This window comes from Euleptes europaea, chromosome 20 (genome assembly GCF_029931775.1).
Source record: "Euleptes europaea isolate rEulEur1 chromosome 20, rEulEur1.hap1, whole genome shotgun sequence".
NCBI classification, from domain to species: Eukaryota; Metazoa; Chordata; class Lepidosauria; order Squamata; family Sphaerodactylidae; genus Euleptes; species Euleptes europaea.
Window position 1 is genome coordinate 5454282 of NC_079331.1, and position 20422 is coordinate 5474703.

Consider the following 20422-nt stretch of genomic DNA (forward strand, 5'->3'; position numbering starts at 1 on the left):
ACTCCTATGCAAGGGAAGTGTTTGATACTTCCATCCCTGCCCACCTTCACCTATGAAAATTACTCCCCTTCTCTATGATCTTTCTTTACCCTTTCCAAGGGTGATAGAAGGGCCGTTCCGTAGGTAAAACTGCACAAGGATAGAAGGATTAAACAAATATACAACCAGTTGAAGACCCCTGAATAACGCTGGTTTGGTCTGCAGGTGGATGGATTTTTGGATTTAAATTTTAGTCCAGGCATGGATTGTGAACGCCCTTAAAGGCCTCTGTGGAGGATTACACACTTCCAGCCACCTGTAAAATGGATATTGCAATGCCTTAATGTATGGAAGCCCCGACCTGGATGGCCTAGGCCAGATCAATCTTGGAAGCTAAGCAGGGTTGGTCCTTGGATGGGAGACCTCAAAGACTGTCCAGGGTTGCTGCGCAGAGGAAGGCAATAGCAAACCACCTCTGTTCCACTCTTGCTTTGAAAATCCTACAGAGTCATAACAAGTTGTCTGTAACTTGATGGCATTTTCCACCACCAATATGTGGAAGACTGAGATAAGAATTGTGAGGCTCATCACAAGTTGAAAGGGCTATAGAAAGAAAAGTACAAATGTCCTGTTAGGGATTCCATTTTTGAGTTCCAGCCTCTAAATATTTATCTATACATTAATTTAAAAAGGGATGTTTTATGTTTTGGGAACTCAATTGACCTCCCCTTTCTTGCACAATCTGAGACCAAACGTCAGGTCCAGAATCTCAGGTGCTAAAATTCCCCACAGGTGGAGAATCCATCACAAGTGTTTTCTGTCCCTGTCACCATGCAGTGACTGTAAAGTTGTAAAGCGGGCAGGGTCTTCACCATGTTTGGGGAACCCCCAGAACTCCGTGCCTTTCACCGTGGAAAGCTGCAAAATGTTCCTAGCTCATTAATGTCCTCCCTCTCCCCCACCCACAGGCAGAGAGAGAAGGGAAAGGAGACGAAGAGAAGATGAACAGACAGGTATACAAAGTGAAGGCGGCAAAGAGCACACTCAAGATCTAGGGTAGGGTGCATCGACGGAAAAGGCTGCTCATTGGTTACCGGTCTTCACCAAAAGATTTAAACATAGCCATCCTCTCCCCCAAAAAATATTTCAGATTTTAAAACTTTTGGTGGGGGGGGGGGATGCCCCATGCAATATTAAGTCAAAGACTTAATATTTTAGAGCTCTAAAACCAAGGGTGGACAGGAGCTGAAAGAGCCCACTGCATACTCTTGGTGGTGTGTGGGTCAACTGGGCCCAGTTGGGTTGGAGGTTCATGGACAGATGTCCCTCTTCAGTTGACTCGTACGCCACCAGGAGTATGAGCTAGAAACACTATTGCCCTGACCCAGCAAGGGGGGCTGCGTGCATACACAATCGTTTAATGTGTGGATGCCTAGTTAGATGGCATATGCCAACAGTTGATTCCCAAGCCCAATCCAGCAGCTATGGCCACACAAACACAGCCCTTTTCCCAAAGGTGGAATCATACCCATTAGCTGCTAACACAGGGGACGAAGCCAGCTGGACTTAGTTCTTCTTCCCATCCTGACTTAATGGGATTCCAGTTGATGCAAATAGCCCAAACCAGCGTGGTGTAGTGGTTAAGAGCAGTGGACTCTGATCTGGAGAACCAGGTTCGATTCCCCACTCCTCCACATGAGCAGCGGAGGCTAATCTGGTGAACTGGATTTGTTTCCCCACTCCAACACACGAAGCCAGCTGGATGACCTTGGGCTAGTCACACTCTCTCAGCCCCACCTACCTCACAGGGTGTCTGTTGTGGGGAGGGGACGGAAGGTGATGGTAAGCCAGTTTGATTCTTCCTTGAGTGGTAGAGAAAGTGGGCATATAAAAACCAACTCTTCTTCTTCTACCTGGTTACTCTCAGTGGTAAGGAGTGAGATAGGAAACAGCCATATTTTCCTTCTCTCTGCCTTCTTGAGAGCCTAGGCCAGCCCAATCTCATCAGAAACAAAGCAGGGTTGGCCTCGGTTAGTGTTTGGATGGGAGACCACCAAGGAAGTCCAGGGTTGCTACACAGGGCAGGGTTGCTACACACTGCCCTGACCTGGATGACCCAGCCTAGAGTGACCTCATCAAATTTGGGAAGCTAAGCATGATCAGCCCTTGTTAGTATTTGGATGGGAGACCGCCAGAGAAGTCCAGGGTCACTATGCAGAGGCAGGCAATGGGAAACCACCTCTGAATGTTTCTTTGCCTTGAAAACCGTATGGGGTATCCGTAAGTTGGCTGTGGCCTGACAGCACAATCCACTACCACCCCCTTGGTGATGTAATTGTGCTGGCATACCCAAGGTGTACAACGCCACACATTTCGGACATGAAACTTGGTGTAGGACTGCACTGATACTGCCCCAATTCACACAACAACGGAGGGTTTGTAAATTAAACCCTCTGAATAATATAAAAGGCGAACGGGAACTCGGGAGGATGGGTCATGGAGTTTTGGAAACCTTTCTGATGTACGTTTTCTCTTTCTCTTCCCAAAGGCTGGCCTGGATTCCCCATCACACACCAGGATTAAGAGCCTTTACTCCTCGCAGTAGCTCTGCAAAACCTGTGGCATTGCATATACTATGGGGGGACATACTATCTATGGCAAAATACGCCCCGGGTTTTATATATATCTATAATGTCCCCTGAAACGCTGAACAGTCTACAGGCTTCCCTGGAGGATTTTATTAAAACCTTGGCAACCTGGTCCCACAACCCTGTGACTTGCGACGGTTGACAGAGCCTAGCTGGTGGCTGGAAAGGAGGTGGAACCAGTTCTTGAGCTGGGAGAGGGGCCATGGCTTAGTGGTAGAGCATCTGCTCGGCACGCAGGAAGTCCCAGGTTCAATCCCCGGCATCTCCAGTTGAAAGGACTAGGTGATGCGTAGGGGTGCTGTTTTTATTTTGTTTCCAGAAACATACTTAGCTTCATCTCAAAGGCTCTCGGGAAGGCCTTTCCTGATTACGGTTGCCACCTCTGGTTTCCAAAATTCCTGGAGATTTGGGGGTGGAACCTGGGGGGGGCTGGGTTTGGGGAGGGGAGGGGCCTCAGCAGGATGCGACGCCATAGAGCTCCCCCGCCGAAGCAAATTTTCTCCATGGGAACTGCTCTCTGCAGGCTGGAGATCGGTTGTCATTCTGGGGGGTCTCCAGGCCCCACCCAGAGTCAGGCGACCCTATACTGATCATGGATGGAGAGGCCGTAGCGTTAGGTAGATCGGTTTGTCTGGGACCAGGAGAAGATCAAAAGTGGTGCCAACGTCCACTCCTCTCTTGGTTTCGATTTTGAAATTTTCAAGCATCTAAAAAACAAAAGAAAGATGGGGGGAAATTACATTTTGGGGTGGGGGAACCGACTAAGTGAGAAGTTCAAACACTCTGCATTTATATATGTAATACATGAACTAACAACAAATATGTAAAATACAGGCCCGATGGTGGGTTGCGGTTTGAGTCAGGTGAGGGATGATTTCAATAGGAGAAGAGAGTATTTAATCCTTTTCCCCTACCCACCTTTCTGCATTAAATCACCTGTCCCTAGGGTTGCCAGAACCCTCTTCGCCACTGGCGGGAGGTTTTTTAAGTGGCGCCTAAGGGTGGGGTTTGGGGAGGGGCTTCAATGCCATAGAGTCCAATGGCCAAAGCGGCCATTTTCTCCTGGTGAACTGATCTCTATTGGCTGGAGATCGGTTGTGGTAGCAGGAGATCTCCAGCTGGCAACCCTCCCTGTCCCCACATTTTGACTGCAAGAGGAAAAGGAGGTTTTTTTTGTAGGGGAGATTTCCCCAAACAAGGTGAAGGTAGAGTGTTATCTGCAATGTACCAGCAACCAAGTCAGCGTGTGCTGTTTCCTTTGTCATGTACCAGCAAGAGAGGATAAGGGGAGAGGTACAAGCCAGGGAGTGACCACAACTCCCACAACATCCAAAGCAAACACAAAATCTTGCTCAATTAAGATGTATACTTATGACCGCTAAAGCAGGACACTCGCCGATCCCCTGGTCCTTCCCCAGGGACAACGCCTCTCTCCCAAATCAAACTGGAAAGGAAGCTATCTCCTAATTTGAGATTTCAAGTTAGACTGTTATGGAACATTGTGGGCCTGTTATGAGAGGGGAAACAACCAACATGCAGAGATGGTCTTTCTGATATCGGAGATGTTTCCTCATGTCATGGGCACATTGTCCGTTAGCGGTGTCAGACAGCTGGGCAACAGCTCATGCGGTGTAAGCTGTCTACGGGTCAACTTGGAAGCTCCAGAGTCCTCAGGGTCACGTGAGGACTTGGTATCAGATGTACAAGGGGAGATCTGAGCCTCCCTGACACGCGCAGGGCCGATCCGAATTGGGAATGCAGCGAGCATGAAGGGGTTGCACCCCCACAGATTTTCATCTCTCCCCTACACACTTTTCATCTCCTGGAATGCTCCTGGACAGCAAATATTCATATAATCTTAGTTGGAAGGGACCACCAGGGTCATCTAGTCCAACCCCCTGCACAATGCAGGAAATTCACAACTACCTCCACCCTCAGTGACCCCCACTTCAAGCCCAGAAGATCACCAAGATGCCCTCCCTCTCATCATCTGCTTAAGGTTATAGAATCAGCATTGCTGACGGATGGCCATCTAGACTCTTCTTAAAAACCTCCAGGGAAGGAGAGCTCACCACCTCTTGAGGAAGCCTGTTCCACTGAGGAACTGCTCTAACTGTTAGAAAATTCTTCCTAATGTCTAGACGGAAACTCTTTTGATTTAATTTCAACCTGTTGGTTCTGGTCCGACCTTCTGAGGCAACAGAAAACAACTCGGCACCCTCCTCTATGTGACAGCCCTTCAAGTACTTGGAGATGGTGATCATATCCCCTCTCCGTCTTCTCCTCTTCAGGCTAAACACACCCAGCTCCTTCAACCTTTCCTCATAGGACTTGGTCTCCAGACCCTCACCATCTTTGTTGCCCTCCTCTGGACCCATTCCAGCTTGTCTACATCTTTCTTAAATTGCGGTGCCCAAAACTGAACACAGTACTCTAGGTGAGGTCTAACCAGAGCAGAGTAAAGCGATACCATCACTTCGCGTGATCTGGACACTATACTTCAGTTGTATACTATTGTATTGTATAGGTAGTCACTAGGGTTGCCAACCTCGGTGGTACTACCTGGATATCTCCTGCTGTTCCAACCGATCTCCAGCCGAGAGAGATCAGTTCCCCTGGAGAAAATGGCCCCGTTGGCAATTGGACTCTTTAGCACTGAAGTCCCTCCCCTCCCCAAACCCCGCCCTCCTCAGGCTGTAGCTCAAAAATCTCCCGCCGATGGCGAAGAGGCACCTAGAAACCCTAGTAGTCACATTATTTTTGCAATGGAGCAAATGACGGCTCCCCAGGGTAGATTCAAGATGCTAAAACAAGGAAAAATGAGATATGAATGGTATAATCCTAGACCTATCCCCTCACCCCCGGCATCTCAAGCATTTTCAACACGCAGGACTGTTTATAAGAAGACGGTCACAACTCACATGGATCATGAAAAGATGCATCTCCATCTCCGCAATCCTGCGGCCGGCACACTGCCGTGGCCCAAAACCGAAGCTCAGTCCCCGGAAGTATTTGGAGTCCGTGTCCAGCCATCTTTCCGGGTTAAACTGCTCAGGCTTGGTGAAGAATCGGGGGTCCCGCCCCATGGCATAAATCCCTACCTGCACCAGTGTCTGTGGGGAGGGAGGAAATTAAGTAGTCAAGCATATTTGTTTTTCTCTTTGAAAGCCCTCTGTTTGTGCCCCCCACCCCATTTGAAAGCAACAAGGAGAAGGAGGAGAAGGAGGAAAAGGAGGAGAAGGAGGAGGAGGATAAGTAGAAGTAGAACGAGAAGTAGAAGGAGGAGGAGGAGAAGGAGAAGAAGGAGAAGAAGAAGGAGAAGGAGGAGTTGGTTTTTATACCCCGATTTTCTCTACCTTTAAGGAGTCTCAAACCGGCTGACAACCTCCTTCCCTTCCCGTCCCCACAACAGACACCCTGTGAGGTAGTTGGGGTTGAGAGAGTTCTAAGAGAACTGTGACTGGCCCAAGGTCACCCAGCTGGCTGCATGTGGAGGAGTGGGGGAACCAACCCGGTTCCCCAGATGAGAGTCAGCCGCTCACATGGAGATGTGAGGAATCAAACTCGGTTCTCCAGATTAGAGTCCGCCACTCTTAACCACCATACCACGCTGATAAGAGGTGCAATTGAGTCTGCATTTTTCATGTAATCTTGCTGCATGCTGGATGCTCACCTTGGCAGGGATGAAATAATTCTGAAGGATAATCTCTTCCGTCGTGTATCTTTGTACGGTCACAGCAACCGGGTGGAGCCTTAGGGAGAGAAGGGGAGAGAAAAGTGGTAGCATTTACCCACTCAGCGCTCACTCTATTTGAGAGATTAACTGATGCCAGTCTTATGTAATCCACTTATTTGAAAAAACAGACAAAAAACCACCAGAATAGACATGGATTACAGGGCAGCAGATTCTAGCAAATTGTTTTCTGTTGCTCCAGAAGGTCGGACCAGAACCAGTGGGTTGAAATTAAATCAAAAGAGTTTCCGTCTAGACATTAGGAAGAATTTTCTAGCAGTTAGAGCGGTTCCTCAGTGGAACAGGCTTCCTCGGGAGGTGGTGAGCTCTCCTTCCCTGGAGGTTTTTAAGCAGAGGCTACATGGCCATCTGTCGGCAATGCTGATCCTATGACCTTAGGCAGATGATGAGAGGGAGGGCACCTTGGCCATCTTCTGGGCATGGAGTGGGGAGGTCACTGGGGGTGTGGGGGGGGGGAGGTAGTTGTGAATTTCCTGCCTAAGTTCATGGAATCAGCATTGCTGACAGATGGCCATCTAACATCTTCTGATTTAATTTTAACCTGTTGGTTCTGGTCCGACCTTCTGGGGCAACGGAAAACAACTCGGCACCCTCCTCTATAGGACAGCCCTTCAAGTACTTGAAGACAGTTATCATATCCCCTCTCAGCCTTCTCATCTTCTGGCTAAACATACCCAGCTCCTTCAACCTTTCATCATAGGACTTGGTCTCCAGACCCCTCACCATCTTCGTTGCCCTCCTCTGGATATGTTCCAGCTTGTCTACATCTTTCTTAAATTGGGGTGCCCAAAACGGAACACCGTGCTCTAGGTGAGGTCTAACTAGAGCAGAGTGAAGCGATACCATCACGTCGCGTGATCTGGACACTATATCTTGGTGGTGGAAAGGGCTGTCAAGTCGCAACCAACTTAACGGCGACCCTGTAGGGAAGCCGTCCAGAGGTGGTTTGCCATTGCCTGCCTCTGCGTAACGAATCCTGCCTCCAAATACCAACCAGGGCCTACCCGGCTTAGCTTCTGAAATCTGATGAGGTCAGGCTAGCCTGGGCCATCGGGGTCCGGGCACCAGTACCTTAGTGTCTCCTTGATGGTAGCCTTCAACAATGGGACCGATTTCAGCACCGTTTCCATATCCCCCTTCGCAGCAGCCTGGGCGGCGAGGATCTCTGCCCGCAGCTGTTCTTGCAAGGCAGGAGCCCGAGCCAGTTCATACATGGTCCACATGAGAGTCATTGAGGTCTAGAGGGCAGATCCGAGACAGAAGGAGAATTTAGAGTTCGAAGCAGAAGGGAAGGTTTTGCCAGCTATTGACGTAATGCTGTATAATCCTCCTTGAGAAAGGCAGACTTATCAATAACATCAAAAGACAACTAATAATGAATTACAACTAATAATGAAGCTCAAGACAATGCATTCCCCTGGACTGAATAGGGATCTGGGATTCCTGTCTCATTACCAATGCTGATTTCTCTATGCCTGCTCCCCATCTGCGTATCCCACCGGATCCGATCACGCCTGCTAATGTCATTTACTTGCTTTTGACATTCACGTTGCCATTGTGCGTCCGATTCATTCCTCTCTACTTAAGGATAGATGGAATCACATTCTAGCTGTATCTGAAGAAGTGAGCTGTGGCTCAGGAAAGCTCCTACCCTCCCAGAAATTTTGTTAAGTCTTTAAGGTGCTACTGGACTCTTGCACTTTTCTACTAACATCAAAATAAGCTTCTTTTCTTGGCAAGGTGACAGATTTGATTCTAGGATCCTTCCAGGATCACTCACAAATAGAGATGCCAACCTCTCAGTGAGGGGCTGGAAAAACTTCCAAAATTACAGCTGACCTCCAAGCATCAGTTCCCCCGGAGAAAAATAGCTTCTTTGGAGAGGTGGGTTGCTAACCTCCAGGTACTAGCTGGAGATCTCCCGCTATTACAAATGATCTCCAGCCGATAGAGATCAGTTCACCTGGAGAAAATGGCCGCTTTGGCCATTGGACTCTATGACATTGAAGTCCCTCCCCTCCCCAAACCCCACCCTCCTCAGTCTCCGCCCTAGAAACCTCCCGCCGGTGGCGAAGAGGGACCTGGCAACTCTATCTGCATCAGAACCATACCACAGTACTTAAAATAAATGCATGTACCCTCAGTGACTTTAGAGCTTCATCATTCACAGTCAAGATGTCAATGTAGCCCCCCCTTACCGTGTCAACCCCCCCTGCCATCATCTCTGTCACGTTGGCTTTGATATCTTCCATAGGCATCTTATCCTGCAGTAAGAGGCTGCCTAAAATGCCCACATATTCTTCAGTGCTTTTCTGGTTCAAACGGCGGTCTCGGTAGGCCTTCTGTATAAACTTGTCAGCTGGACAGAGAAGAAGAATGCACGGATGCATAAATGTAATTCTTTCAGACGTGGGGCGGAAGGGGACTCTCCGTAGACTCAGGTTCAGTAGAAACAGCTCCTGCTAAGGTTTGTCAGCTTGCAGGTGGGGCTTGGAGATCTCATAGAATCATAGAGTTGGAAGGGACCACCAGGGTCACCTAGTCCAACCCCCTGCTCAATGCAGGACATTCACAACTACCTCCCCCACCACCACACACAGTGCCCAGAAGATGGCCAAGATGCCCCCCTCCCATGAACTGCCCAAATTCATAGAATCAGCCTTGCTGACAGATGGCCATCTAGCCTCTGCTTAAAAACCTCCAGGGAAGGAGAGCTCACCACCTCCCGAGGAAGCCTGTTCCACCGAGGAACCGCTCTAACTGTTAGAAAATTCTTCCTAATGTCTAGATGGAAATTCTTCTGATTCAATTTCAACCCTTTGTTTCTGAGAGCTTAGGGTTGCTAGGTCCCTCTTCACCACCTGCGGGAGGTTTTGGGGGAAGAGCCTGAGGAGGGCAGGGTTTGGGGAGGGGAGAGACTTCAGTGCCATAGAGCCCAATGGCCAAAGCGGCCATTTTTCTCCAGGTGAACTGATCTCTATCGGCTGGAGATCAGTTGAAATAACAGCAGATTCTCCTGCTAGTGTGTGTTTTTCTTATGGCGACCCCTGTTTGGGGTTTTCATGGCAAGAGACTAACCGAGGTGGTTTGCCAGTGCCTTCCTCTGCACAGCAACCCTGGTCTTCCTTGGTGGTCTCCCATCCAAATACTAACCAGGGCGGACCCTGCTTAGCTTTTGAGATCTGACGAGATCAGGCTAGCCTGGGGCATCCAGGTCAGGGCTTCTCCTCCTAGTACCTGGAGGTTAGAATGCAAAAAAGCAAACAACCTATGCTGCAAATCATAGAATCATAGAGTTGGAAGGGACCACCAGGGCCATCAAGTCCAACCCCTGGCACAATGCAGGAAATTCACAACTACCTCCCCCCTCCACACCCCTAGTGACCAGAAGATGGCCAAGATGCTCTCCCTCTCATCATCTGCCTATGTGAATAGGCTATATATCAAAAGGCAGCACGAAGGCTCAATATTAAGTATGCAACAAATTCATTATTTATTCCTAAATTATTAACATATACACATATTATTCCTAAAACTATTCTACCTAAGCAAACGCTAATCACAGAAAGTGTATAGAACAAAAAATTCTAAACTTCGGTCCTATATTTGGTTTGTTTACAATTATTTGTTATATACACTTTTTGCGATTAGCGTTTGCTTAGATAGAATAGTTTTAGAAATAGTACCTGGAGGTTGGCATCACTAACCTGGAGGTAGAAATCCTACCCAACCCCCAGGAGGGACCTGGCAACCCTCGATGGCAACCCTAGAATGGGGTCCAACCAGGCCACAAGGGCTCCGCTCACCGTGCGCAAAGATAAAGTCCCATGCCTTTACGTGATCCAGCCAAGTCTTGGAGTTGACCCTGCGCAGAAGGCCTGGTGGGATGTAGAGCATCGGCCCTGTGGTGTGGAACATGGTTGTGATGGCGTCGATGAACTCCTGGGCGTCTGGGTCAATGAAATCCTGCAGGAGGCCCAGGCGGGTCCCATACAGGACGTTGCAAACCGCTGGGGGAGGGAAAAGACCAGGTGTAGAGATGTAAAACCACAGCCCTCAGTTTGCAAGATCTGAGCAAGGCTGTCAAAGACAAGACAACAAAGGAAATATATCCTGGATGCGTATTTAGCTATCAAATGATCAAGGAGCAAACGGTGATCCATAGTGGGCCGCCCTTCTCTAAAACCACCTTGTGCTTCACTCAGGAGGTTCTCGTCCTCCACCCAGAAACAAAGTTTCTAGTATAAGCATCTTGCATAGAGTTTCCCTATGGTAGGTACTAAGGAGACTAACTAGCCTATAGCTTTGAGGATGTCTCTTGACTTGAAAACCCCAGGAGGGTAACCATAAGTCACCTGCGATGTGACAGTACATTCCACTACCAATTTGATGCAAAGTATACAACATTCTGACAAAAGCACAATTGAGAAGAAGATGACCTTGGCAGGTATGCCTTCCATCTCTTCCAAGGGGCTTTGGCTCAGTGGTAGAGCATCTGCTTGGCATGCAGAAGGTCCCAGGGTCAATCCCCGGCATCTCCAGTTAAAGGGACCAGGCAAGTAGGTGATGCGAAAGACCTCTGCCTGAGACCCTGGAGAGCCGCTGCCGGTCTGAGTAGACAATACTGACTTTGATGGTCCAAGGGTCTGATTCAGTATAAGGCAGCTTCATGTGTTCAAGTGTTCAAGCCCACCCAATCTCTCCCATTCATGAGCCTAGACAACTCCAAAGCTCCCACTCCCAGACTGACTCACACTCCAAGGCGAAACGGAAAAGCTCATTGGTCAAGTCAGCCGTCCATCTTCCCTGCTGACCCCTCTCGATTTGCTTGTAGACCATCTTGACAAAGTCCTCCCCCACCTCGTTCAGGAGAGGCACAAAGTTGTGGGTCACCTTAGGGGACAAGGCTTCTTTGTTCAGCGTCAGGCGGTCGTGCCGCCAAGACTCGCCATTCCTAGCAGATGAAGAGGAAGGAGATCAACAGAGGAACGGTGAAAAGGCACGGACTCTTTCCTGGACTACACTTAGACTTTGGAAAGGCTTTTGACAAGAGCTTCCAACCAGACATAGATCATGATGGGTAGCTGTGTTAGTCTGTCAATAACAGTAGAAAAGGGGAAGAATCCAGTATTAAGGCATGGAGAAATTAGAATTGATAATGAGACAGGAATCTCAGATCTTTATGCAGTCCAGGAGAATGCATAGCGGTAGAGTCCAGTAGTAAGGGCAGTAGGCGAGGAGAAATTAGAATTGATAATGAGACAGGAATCTCAGGTCTCTATTGAGTCCAGGAGAATACATTGTCCTGAGCTTCAATATTAGTTCAGGATGGGTAGCTGTGTTAGTCTGTCACTAGCAATAGAAAAGAGCGAGAGTCCAGTAGCACCTTAAAGACTAACACAATTTCTGACAAGGTATGAGCTTTCGTCATGAAGTGATAATGAAGCTCAAGACAATGCATTCTCCTGGACTGAATAGAGATCTGGGATTCCTGTCTCATCACCAATGCTAATTTCTCCACGCCTACTACCCCTCTGCATATCACACCTAATCCAATCATGCCTGCTAATGTCATTTTCTTGCGTTTGACATTTACATTGCCATTGTGTGTCCAATTCACTTGTCTCTACTGAAGGATAGATGGAATCACATTCTAGCTGTATCTGAAGAAGTGAGCCATGGCTCAGGAAAGCTCCTACCCTGCCAGAAATTGTGTTAGTCTTTAAGGTGCTACTGGACTCTTGCTCTTTTCTACTGTAATCAGACAATAGAGGACAGGAAGGGCTGTGTACAGTTGGGGGTATGTTTTCATTATTTCTGCAAGAGGTTTTCTGGGGGTTTCATAGGTCCATGCGCCTATGTAGGGTTGCCAACTGCGGCCTGAGAAATTCCTGGAGATTTGGGGCCTGTGACTGTGGAGGGGAGATTGGGGGAGGGATGCCCCAGAGTCTGCCCTCTGACTCTGCCATTTTCCCCAGAAGAACTGGAGGTCAGTTGTAATTCTAGATCTCCAGGCCCCACCTGGAGGTTGGCAAACCTACCTATCAGCAAGAACCTACCCCCTCTATAGGCCTATGGTTGCCAGGTCCCTCTTCGCAACCGGCGGGAGGTTTTTGGGGGCAGAGCCTGAGGAGGGCGGGGTTTCGGGAGGGGAGGGACTTCAATGCCATAGAGTCCAATGGCCAAAGCAGCCCTTTTCTCCAGGGGAACTGATCTCTGTCGGCTGGAGATCGGTTGTAATAGCAGGAAATCTTCTGCTATTACCTGGAGGTTGGCAACCCTACATAGGCCCCAATTAGGGTTGCCAGCTCTGGGTTGGGAAATACCTGGAGATTTTGGGGGTGGAGCCTGAGGACGGCGGCATTTGGGGAGGGAAGGGACTTCAATGGGATATAATGTTATAGAGTCCACCTTCCAAAGAATCCATTTTCTCCAGGTAACCTGATCCCTGTTGCCAGGAGATCAATTGTAATCCCAGGAGATCTCCAGCTACTACCTAGAGGTGGGCAACCCTAGCCCCGACCATTAGATTAGGAACAAGGTCAATCTTTTTGAAAGCTCTGTCACCCTTGGTTCTTGTAGGTTATCCGGGCTGTGTAACCGTGGTCTTGGAATTTTCTTTCCTGACGTTTCGCCAGCAACTGTGGCAGGCATCTTCAGAGTAGTAACACTGAAGGACAGTGTCTCTCAGTGTCAAGGGTGTAGAAAGAGTAATATATAGTCAGAAAGGGGTTGGGTTTGAGCTGAGTATTGTCCTGCAAAAGTATTGTCCTGTAAGTATCAAGATAATGTGCTAATGAGGGTATGGTATGTTAATATGGAACCATTGTATCCTGAAGTGATCTGTTAATGTGTGTAATCCAAAACTAATCTGTATGGCTATTGTTGAATGTTGTCTTTGTCTGGAGGTTTTTCAGGGCAGGAAGCCAAGCCTTATTCATTCTTAAACTCTCCTCTTTTCTGTTAAAGTTGTGCTGATGTTTGTGAATTTCAATGGCTTCTCTGTGCAATCTGACAAAATAGTTGGTAGAATTGTCCAGTCTTTCAGTGTCTTGGAATAAGACCCTGTGTCCTGTTTGTGTCAGTCCATGTTCAGCCACTGCTGATTTCTCAGGTTGGCCAAGTCTGCAGTATCTTTCATGTTCTTTTATCCTTGTTTGTATGCTGCGTTTTGTGGTCCCGATGTAAACTTCTCCACAGCTGCAAGGTATACGATATACTCCTGCAGAGGTGAGGGGGTCTCTTTTGTCTTTTGCTGATTGTAGCATTTGTTGTATTTTCTTGGTGGGTTTAAACACTGTTTGTAGGTTATGTTTTTTCAAAAGTTTCTCCATCCTATCAGTGACTCCTTTAATAAATGGCAAGAATACCTTTCCTATGGGAGACTGTTTTTCTTGAGTTTTCTGATTTTTGTTTGGTTCAATGGCCCTTCTGATTTCATTCTTGGAGTAGCCGTTTGCTAGCAGTGCGTGATTTAGATGGTTAGTTTCTTCCTTGAGAAACTGTGGTTCACAGATCCGTCTTGCACGGTCCATTAATGTTTTGATTATTCCTCTACGATGCTACGATCAGCAAAATGCTACGATCAGCAAAAGACAAAAGAGACCCCCTCACCTCTGCAGGAGTATATCGTATACCTTGCAGCTGTGGAGAAGTTTACATCGGGACCACAAAACGCAGCATACAAACAAGGATAAAAGAACATGAAAGATACTGCAGACTTGGCCAACCTGAGAAATCAGCAGTGGCTGAACATGGACTGACACAAACAGGACACAGGGTCTTATTCCAAGACACTGAAAGACTGGACAATTCTACCAACTATTTTGTCAGATTGCACAGAGAAGCCATTGAAATTCACAAACATCAGCACAACTTTAACAGAAAAGAGGAGAGTTTAAGAATGAATAAGGCTTGGCTTCCTGCCCTGAAAAACCTCCAGACAAAGACAACATTCAACAATAGCCATACAGATTAGTTTTGGATTACACACATTAACAGATCACTTCAGGATACAATGGTTCCATATTAACATACCATACCCTCATTAGCACATTATCTTGATACTTACAGGACAATACTTTTGCAGGACAATACTCAGCTCAAACCCAACCCCTTTCTGACTATATATTACTCTTTCTACACCCTTGACACTGAGAGACACTGTCCTTCAGTGTTACTACTCTGAAGATGCCTGCCACAGTTGCTGGCGAAACGTCAGGAAAGAAAATTCCAAGACCACGGTTACACAGCCCGGATAACCTACAAGAACCAATGAACTCTGACCGTGAAAGCCTTCGACAATATTCTGTCACCCTTCTTTGCAGGATCTTACTTGAGAAGCACTCCGCACGGCTTGTTCCGGAAGTCACGGTAGGCCACCCAAGAGGGAATAGTGAACCTCTCTGGGTACTTGCCTTCTGTTTTAAAGAGAGTGGCGGCATCTTCAGGGTCGATGATACTGACGGTCTCAAAATTGCCCAGTTTCTCCCTGGGAAGAAGAAAAAGGGGAGAGATGTGCAGGACAGAGATGAATTTCTCCACATCCCAGCTTGCCCTGCAGCCACTGGAGAAGGGAAGGGAGTTTTGACTCTCGCAAGCTCTTCTTACCCCAAAAATCTTGTTGGTCTCTAAGGTGTGTGAGTGTTAAGTGCCGTCAAGTCGCTTCCGACTCATGGCGACCCTATGAATCAATGTCCTCCGAAACGTCCTGTCTTTAACAGACTTGCTCAGGTCTTAGAATAGAATCATAGAATCACAGAGTTGGAAGGGACCATCAGGGTCATCTAGTCCAACCCCCTGCACAATGCAGGAAACTGACAGCTACCGCCCCCGCACACCCCTAGTGCCCAGAAGATGGCCAAGATGCCCCCCTCCCATGAACTGCCCAAGTTCATAGAAACAGCATTGCTGACAGATGGCCATCTAGCCTCTGCTTAAAAACCTCCAGGGAAGGAGAGCCCACCACCTCCCGAGGAAGCCTGTTCCACTGAGGAACCGCTCTGACTGTTAGAAAATTCTTCCTAATGTCTAGATGGAAATTCTTCTGATTTAATTTTAACCCGCAGGGTCTGGTCCGACCGTCTGGGGCAACAGAAAACAACTCGGCACCCTCCTCTATATGACAGCCCTTCAAGTACTTGATGTTTATCGTATCCCCTCTCAGTCTTCTCCTTTTCTTGCAAACGGAAGGCTGTAGCTTCCTTTATGGAGTCAATCCATCTCTTGTTGGGTCTTCCTCTAAGTTGCCACTGGACTCCAATCTAGCTACTGGAGAAGTGTGTACCTGAGGGTCATCACACCCAACAGATAACATGGATTCTTTCCTCAATGGGTTTGTTTTTAAGCCAACCATCCTGTGCTCTGAAGGGAAGGAGAGCAGAGGGAAAGATTCTACTCCACCCTTTCTCTTCTGTTCCTTTTACAGCTTGAAATCAACCCCACCCCAGGTGCTTTATCATGCGCTGGAAGAAAGATAAGGAGTTCCCATAAACCTTTTCCATATCTTTCCCCCGGGGGTAAAAAGCACTAACTTGCAGCTGAAAACAGATCAAAGGGGAAGGGGTTACAGAAATGCCCCCAAGCACCCCTTTGCCCTGGATCCTGTTGGTCTTAGTCTAAGGTTCTTCTGAACTCGAATCCTACTGTAGCCCCGCACCTGAAATTATAACATTATAATGATGTTCTGACTAAAAGCTGCTCTGAATTCCCAGCTTTCATTTAAAAACAAAAGTAGGCCTCCACCCTTTTGGAAAGGCATATCTTCACAACGAAAAGGGCTAGAGATGTAGATTTGGGAAGAAGGGTTTGCACATGACGCCGCTTCAGGGCTGGTGGTACCAGTTTGAGCTCCTCTAGCCAAAGCAAGAGTTTTTAAGATTAGGCTTCCCAGAACGGAAAAGACATGAGATATTCTCCCTCCCTCCCCACACCGACCATGATTAAAAATGTTTCTGAACATTTTTTTAAAAAATACCAGGCAATACTGCATTGCTCAAGGCTATGTGGAGGTCATGCCATACAAAGTTGAAGTGTTTTTATTCCAAATGTGGAGAGTTATGACAGCAAGGTCAGAGCTGATGGCTGCAGCTCAATCTGAGCATGCAGAATTCCCCAGTCCAGACATCTCCAGTTTAAAAGATTGCAAATTACAGGATGGAGAAAAACCCCTCTTTGCCAGAGACACACATACATACATAAAGCTGCCTTACACTGAACCAGACCCTTGGTCCATCAAAGTCAGTATTGTTTACTCAGGCCAGCAGCGGCTCTCCAGGGTCTCAGGCAGGGGTCTTTCACATCACCTACTTGCCTGGCCCCTTTAACTGGAGATGCCGGGGATTGAACCTGGGACCTTCTGCATGCCAAGCAGATGCTCTAGCACTGAGCCACGGCCCCTCCCCAATCTGTGACCCCTGCAAAGTTTCTCCCAAGTCAAAGCCAAGAGTGTCAGTTACATTTTTTTCCTACAATCCCTCCTACCAAAGTTTTTTTATCCCCACTAGTCTTCCAGATGTTGTAAATATGTGTCTGATGCTCCGCAGAAGCAGCAGAGGCGAAAGTCTCAGAAAGTCCTATGAGGAAAGGTTGAAGGAGCTGGGTATGTTTAGTCTGAAGAGGGAAAGACTGAGAAGGGATATAATCACCATCTTCAAGGACTCGAAGGGCTGTCCTATAGAGGAGGGTGCCGAGTTGTTTTCTGTTGCCTCAGAAGGTCAGACCAGAATCAACGGGTTGAAATTAAATCAAAAGAGTTTCCATCTAGACATTAGGAAGAATTTTCTAACAGAGTGGTGGAACAGGCTTCCTCGGGAGGTGGTAAGTGCTCCTTCCCTGGAGGTTTTTAAGCAGACTAGATGGCCATCTGTCAGCAATGCTGATTCTATGAACTTGGGCAGTTCATGAGAGGGAGAGCATCTTGGCCATCTTCTGGGCATGGAGTAGGGGGTCACTGGGGGTGTGGGGGGGAGGTAGTTGTGAAATGCCTGCATTGTGCAGGGGGCTGGACTAGATGACCCTGGTGGTCCCTTCCAACTCTATGATTCTATGATTCTAAGTAAGAGAGGCATTCGGAAGAGAGGGATTTTTTTTATCAAGATATTTAAACAAGTCAAGTTAAAAATGATAACAAATGTGACCATCGGCATGACAATTCATGTGTAAAGTGCCGTCAAATCCCAGCTGACTTATGGCGATCCCGGCAAGGGGTTTTCAGGGCAAGTGAGAAGCAGAGGTGGTTTGCCGTTGCCTTCCTCTGCAGAGCCTTCTTTGGTGGTCTCCCTTTACTGTACTGATTCTGCTTAGCTTCTGAGATCTGATGAGATTGGGCTATACCATGCCGCCTTCCCTCCCCGCTTTATCTAAATTTCAGGCACAGAGGGGAACGGGGAAATGAACGATAAACTTCCAAAAGGAGTTAGCTACCCTCTGTTGGAAACAGGATGCTAGACCAGATTGATCTCGGTCTGACCCGATAATGACTCTTTTTTGTCCTTTGAGAATTATTTAGGCAGATGCACGTGATTAATAGATGGATGATATATATATAATGAAGTGGCCAAGGTTTGTTTAATCGAACATGAGCTCTGATAGCAAATCAAGCTTTGGGACAAAGCATTTGAGGTCGTTCAAAGGATAGGGAAAGCTAAAGAAACAGAAAGATAAAGAAAGCCCCCCCCCCCCTGCTTACCTGTAAATCGGCCCAAACTTCTGGAAATTCTGGATCTGAACGTTGTGGACGTTCCCGAAACCATCTTCCTTCCAGAAGCGGTACAAGTTCAACCAGCTGGCTCTCCAGTTCCCAGGCAATTCATTGAAGGGCCTGGCTACTTTCCCTTGAAGAGAAGAAGGGTACACATCCCCAGAGATGGTGTGAGCCCTGCCAAGGGACTGAGGATCTTCCACCCGGCATAAGGTTTGTAAGCGGCTGGGGTTGCCCAGAGCAGGAATACGCAGACCGTTCCTGGCTAACATTGACAAGAAAAAAAAGAGAGAGAGGTGGGGGAAGAAGCAACCGGTCAGATTGGGAGGCGAAAGACCTTCAGAATGATTCAATCTCTGCCAGATCTTCTGGCTCTTATACCGGTGGGGGCTGCTTTTCTCAAGGATAGAGTACAAGGAATCCCATTTCCTCCCTCCCTTATTACAAGCAGTTACAAAATCAGTGATCCAGAGGTGATTGGTTCAATGGTTGCCCCAGCCAAGATCTTCTGGGCGGGTGGCATTTTTGCATAAGGGACGGGGGGGGGGGTGTTGAAGAAAGGCCATGCCCCCCTAAAATGGGGAGGGGCAGGCTGTTTCATCAGTAATAAAAGAAGCTTGGTGGAGGGTAACTGCTGGAGGGGGTGGAATATTCCTGTTTGGTTTGAACATCTACCAAATAGTTTGTAGGCTTCCTATTTCTCCTCTTGGTTCTCCAGTTATCGTTGAGGGTGTCCGAGATTTAGTTGTATGCATGTCAGATTTTGTGTGCGACGTGTCTGTACAGTGGATGCCATTTAAACACCCAATATAGATATCTGTATATAGGAAGAGAAAGATTCCAGTCCAGTTAGCACCTTAAAGCCCAACAATATGTCCAGAGTCTACACTTTAGAGAGTCAAAACTTCTTTGACTTTTGAAAGCTTATACCGTGGAAATCTTGATGATCTTTAAGTTGCTAACTGGACTTGAATCTTGCTGTTCTACTTAGGGTTGCCAGGTCCCTCTTCGCCATCGGCGGGAGGTTTTTTGGGCGGAGCCTGTGGAGGGCGGGGTTTGGGGAGGGGAGGAACTCCAATGCCATAGAGTCCAATTGCCGAAGCGGCCATTTTTCTCCAGGTGAACTGATCTCTGTCGGCTGGAGATCAGTTGTAATAGCAGGAGATCTCCAGCTAGTACCTGGAGGTTGGCAACCCTAGTTTTACTGCAGGCCAGCATGGTTACCCACTGGAAACTATATATGAAAGTACACTATAGCTATATCTACATGAGACCCAGTGTGGTATAGTGGTTAAGAGAAGTGGACTCTAATCCGGAGAACCGGGTTTGAGTCACATGCTCTCAGCCCAACCTACCTCACAGGTTAAAACCACCTGATACAATTGACTTCATATCCTTTATTTGGCTTTCTTACACTTCAAACTTGAAAAAAAAATTGCTCTCCTAACACATGTGGGCCATCAAGTCGCAGTGGACTTATAGAGACCCCACAGGGTTTTTAAGGCAAGGGACATTGGGAGGTGGTTTGCCATTGCCTGCCTCTGCGGGGGCTGGGAAAGTTTAGAGAGAACTGTGACTGGCCCAAGGTTACCCAGCAGGCTTCATGTGGAGGAGCAGGGAGCCGAACCCGGTTCTGCAGATCAGAGTCCGCCACTCATGGGGAGGAGTGGGGAATCGAACCCGGTTCTCCAGATCAGAGTCTGTTGCTCATGTGGAGGAGTGGGGAATCAAACCCGGTTCTCCAGATCAGAGTCCACCGCTCATGTGGAGGAGTGGGGAATCAAACCCGGTTCTCCAGATCAGAGTCCACTGCTCATGTGGAGGAGTGGGGAATCAAACCCGGTTCTCCAGATCAGAGTCTGTCGCTCATGTGGAGGAGTGGGGAATCCAGATTAGAGTCCGCTGCTCATGTGGAGAAGTGGGGAATCGAACCCGGTTCTCCAGATTAGAGTCCGTCGCTCATGTGGAGGAGTGGGGAATCAAACCCGGTTCTCCAGATCAGAGTCTGTCGCTCATGTGGAGGAGTGGGGAATCGAACCCAGTTCTCCAGATCAGAGTCCACCGCTCATGTGGAGGAGTGGGGAATCGAACCCGGTTCTCCAGATCAGAGTCTGTTGCTCATGTGGAGGAGTGGGGAATCGAACCCGGTTCTCCAGATCAGAGTCTGTTGCTCATGTGGAGGAGTGGGGAATCAAACCCGGTTCTCCAGATTAGAGTCCGTCGCTCATGTGGAGGAGTGGGGAATCGAATCCGGTTCAGCAGATCAGAGTCCACAGCTCATGTGGAGGAGTGGGGAATCGAACCTGGTTCTCCAGATTAGTGTCCGCTGTTCATGTGGAG

The 20422-nt window shown here is 48.0% G+C and overlaps 2 protein-coding genes across 2 annotated transcripts in view; one reads left to right on the forward strand and one right to left on the reverse strand.

The window, feature by feature from the left end:
• The window catches only part of CCDC33 (coiled-coil domain containing 33), a 116367-nt gene extending 113783 nt beyond the window's left edge, over window positions 1-2584 (forward strand). The window contains 1 exon segment of the mRNA XM_056866046.1: window positions 2528-2584. Coding sequence (XP_056722024.1) covers window positions 2528-2584 — 57 coding nt within the window.
• Window positions 2585-3217: 633 nt separating this feature from the next.
• On the reverse strand, window positions 3218-18354 carry LOC130492248 (cholesterol side-chain cleavage enzyme, mitochondrial). Its single transcript, XM_056866047.1, has 9 exons — window positions 18071-18354; window positions 14717-14872; window positions 11136-11335; window positions 10188-10391; window positions 8580-8740; window positions 7453-7619; window positions 6301-6379; window positions 5549-5740; window positions 3218-3334 (listed from the first exon to the last, which is right to left on the reverse strand). The coding sequence occupies exons 1-9, from the start codon at window positions 18352-18354 to the stop codon at window positions 3218-3220; spliced, it is 1560 nt and encodes a 519-aa protein (XP_056722025.1).
• Between the last annotated feature and the right edge of the window lie 2068 nt (window positions 18355-20422).

Excerpts from the sequence above, each read along its gene's own strand:
- LOC130492248 (XM_056866047.1), bottom strand. The coding sequence starts at position 18,354 with ATGTTAGCCAGGAACGGTCTGCGTATTCCTGCTCTGGGCAACCCCAGC. Across the intron at positions 11,336-14,716 it reads CCGTGCGGAGTGCTTCTCAA|GAATGGCGAGTCTTGGCGGC; the intron begins GTAAGATCCTGC and ends TTCATCTGCTAG. Across the intron at positions 10,392-11,135 it reads TTTCCGTTTCGCCTTGGAGT|CGGTTTGCAACGTCCTGTAT; the intron begins GTGAGTCAGTCT and ends TCCCTCCCCCAG.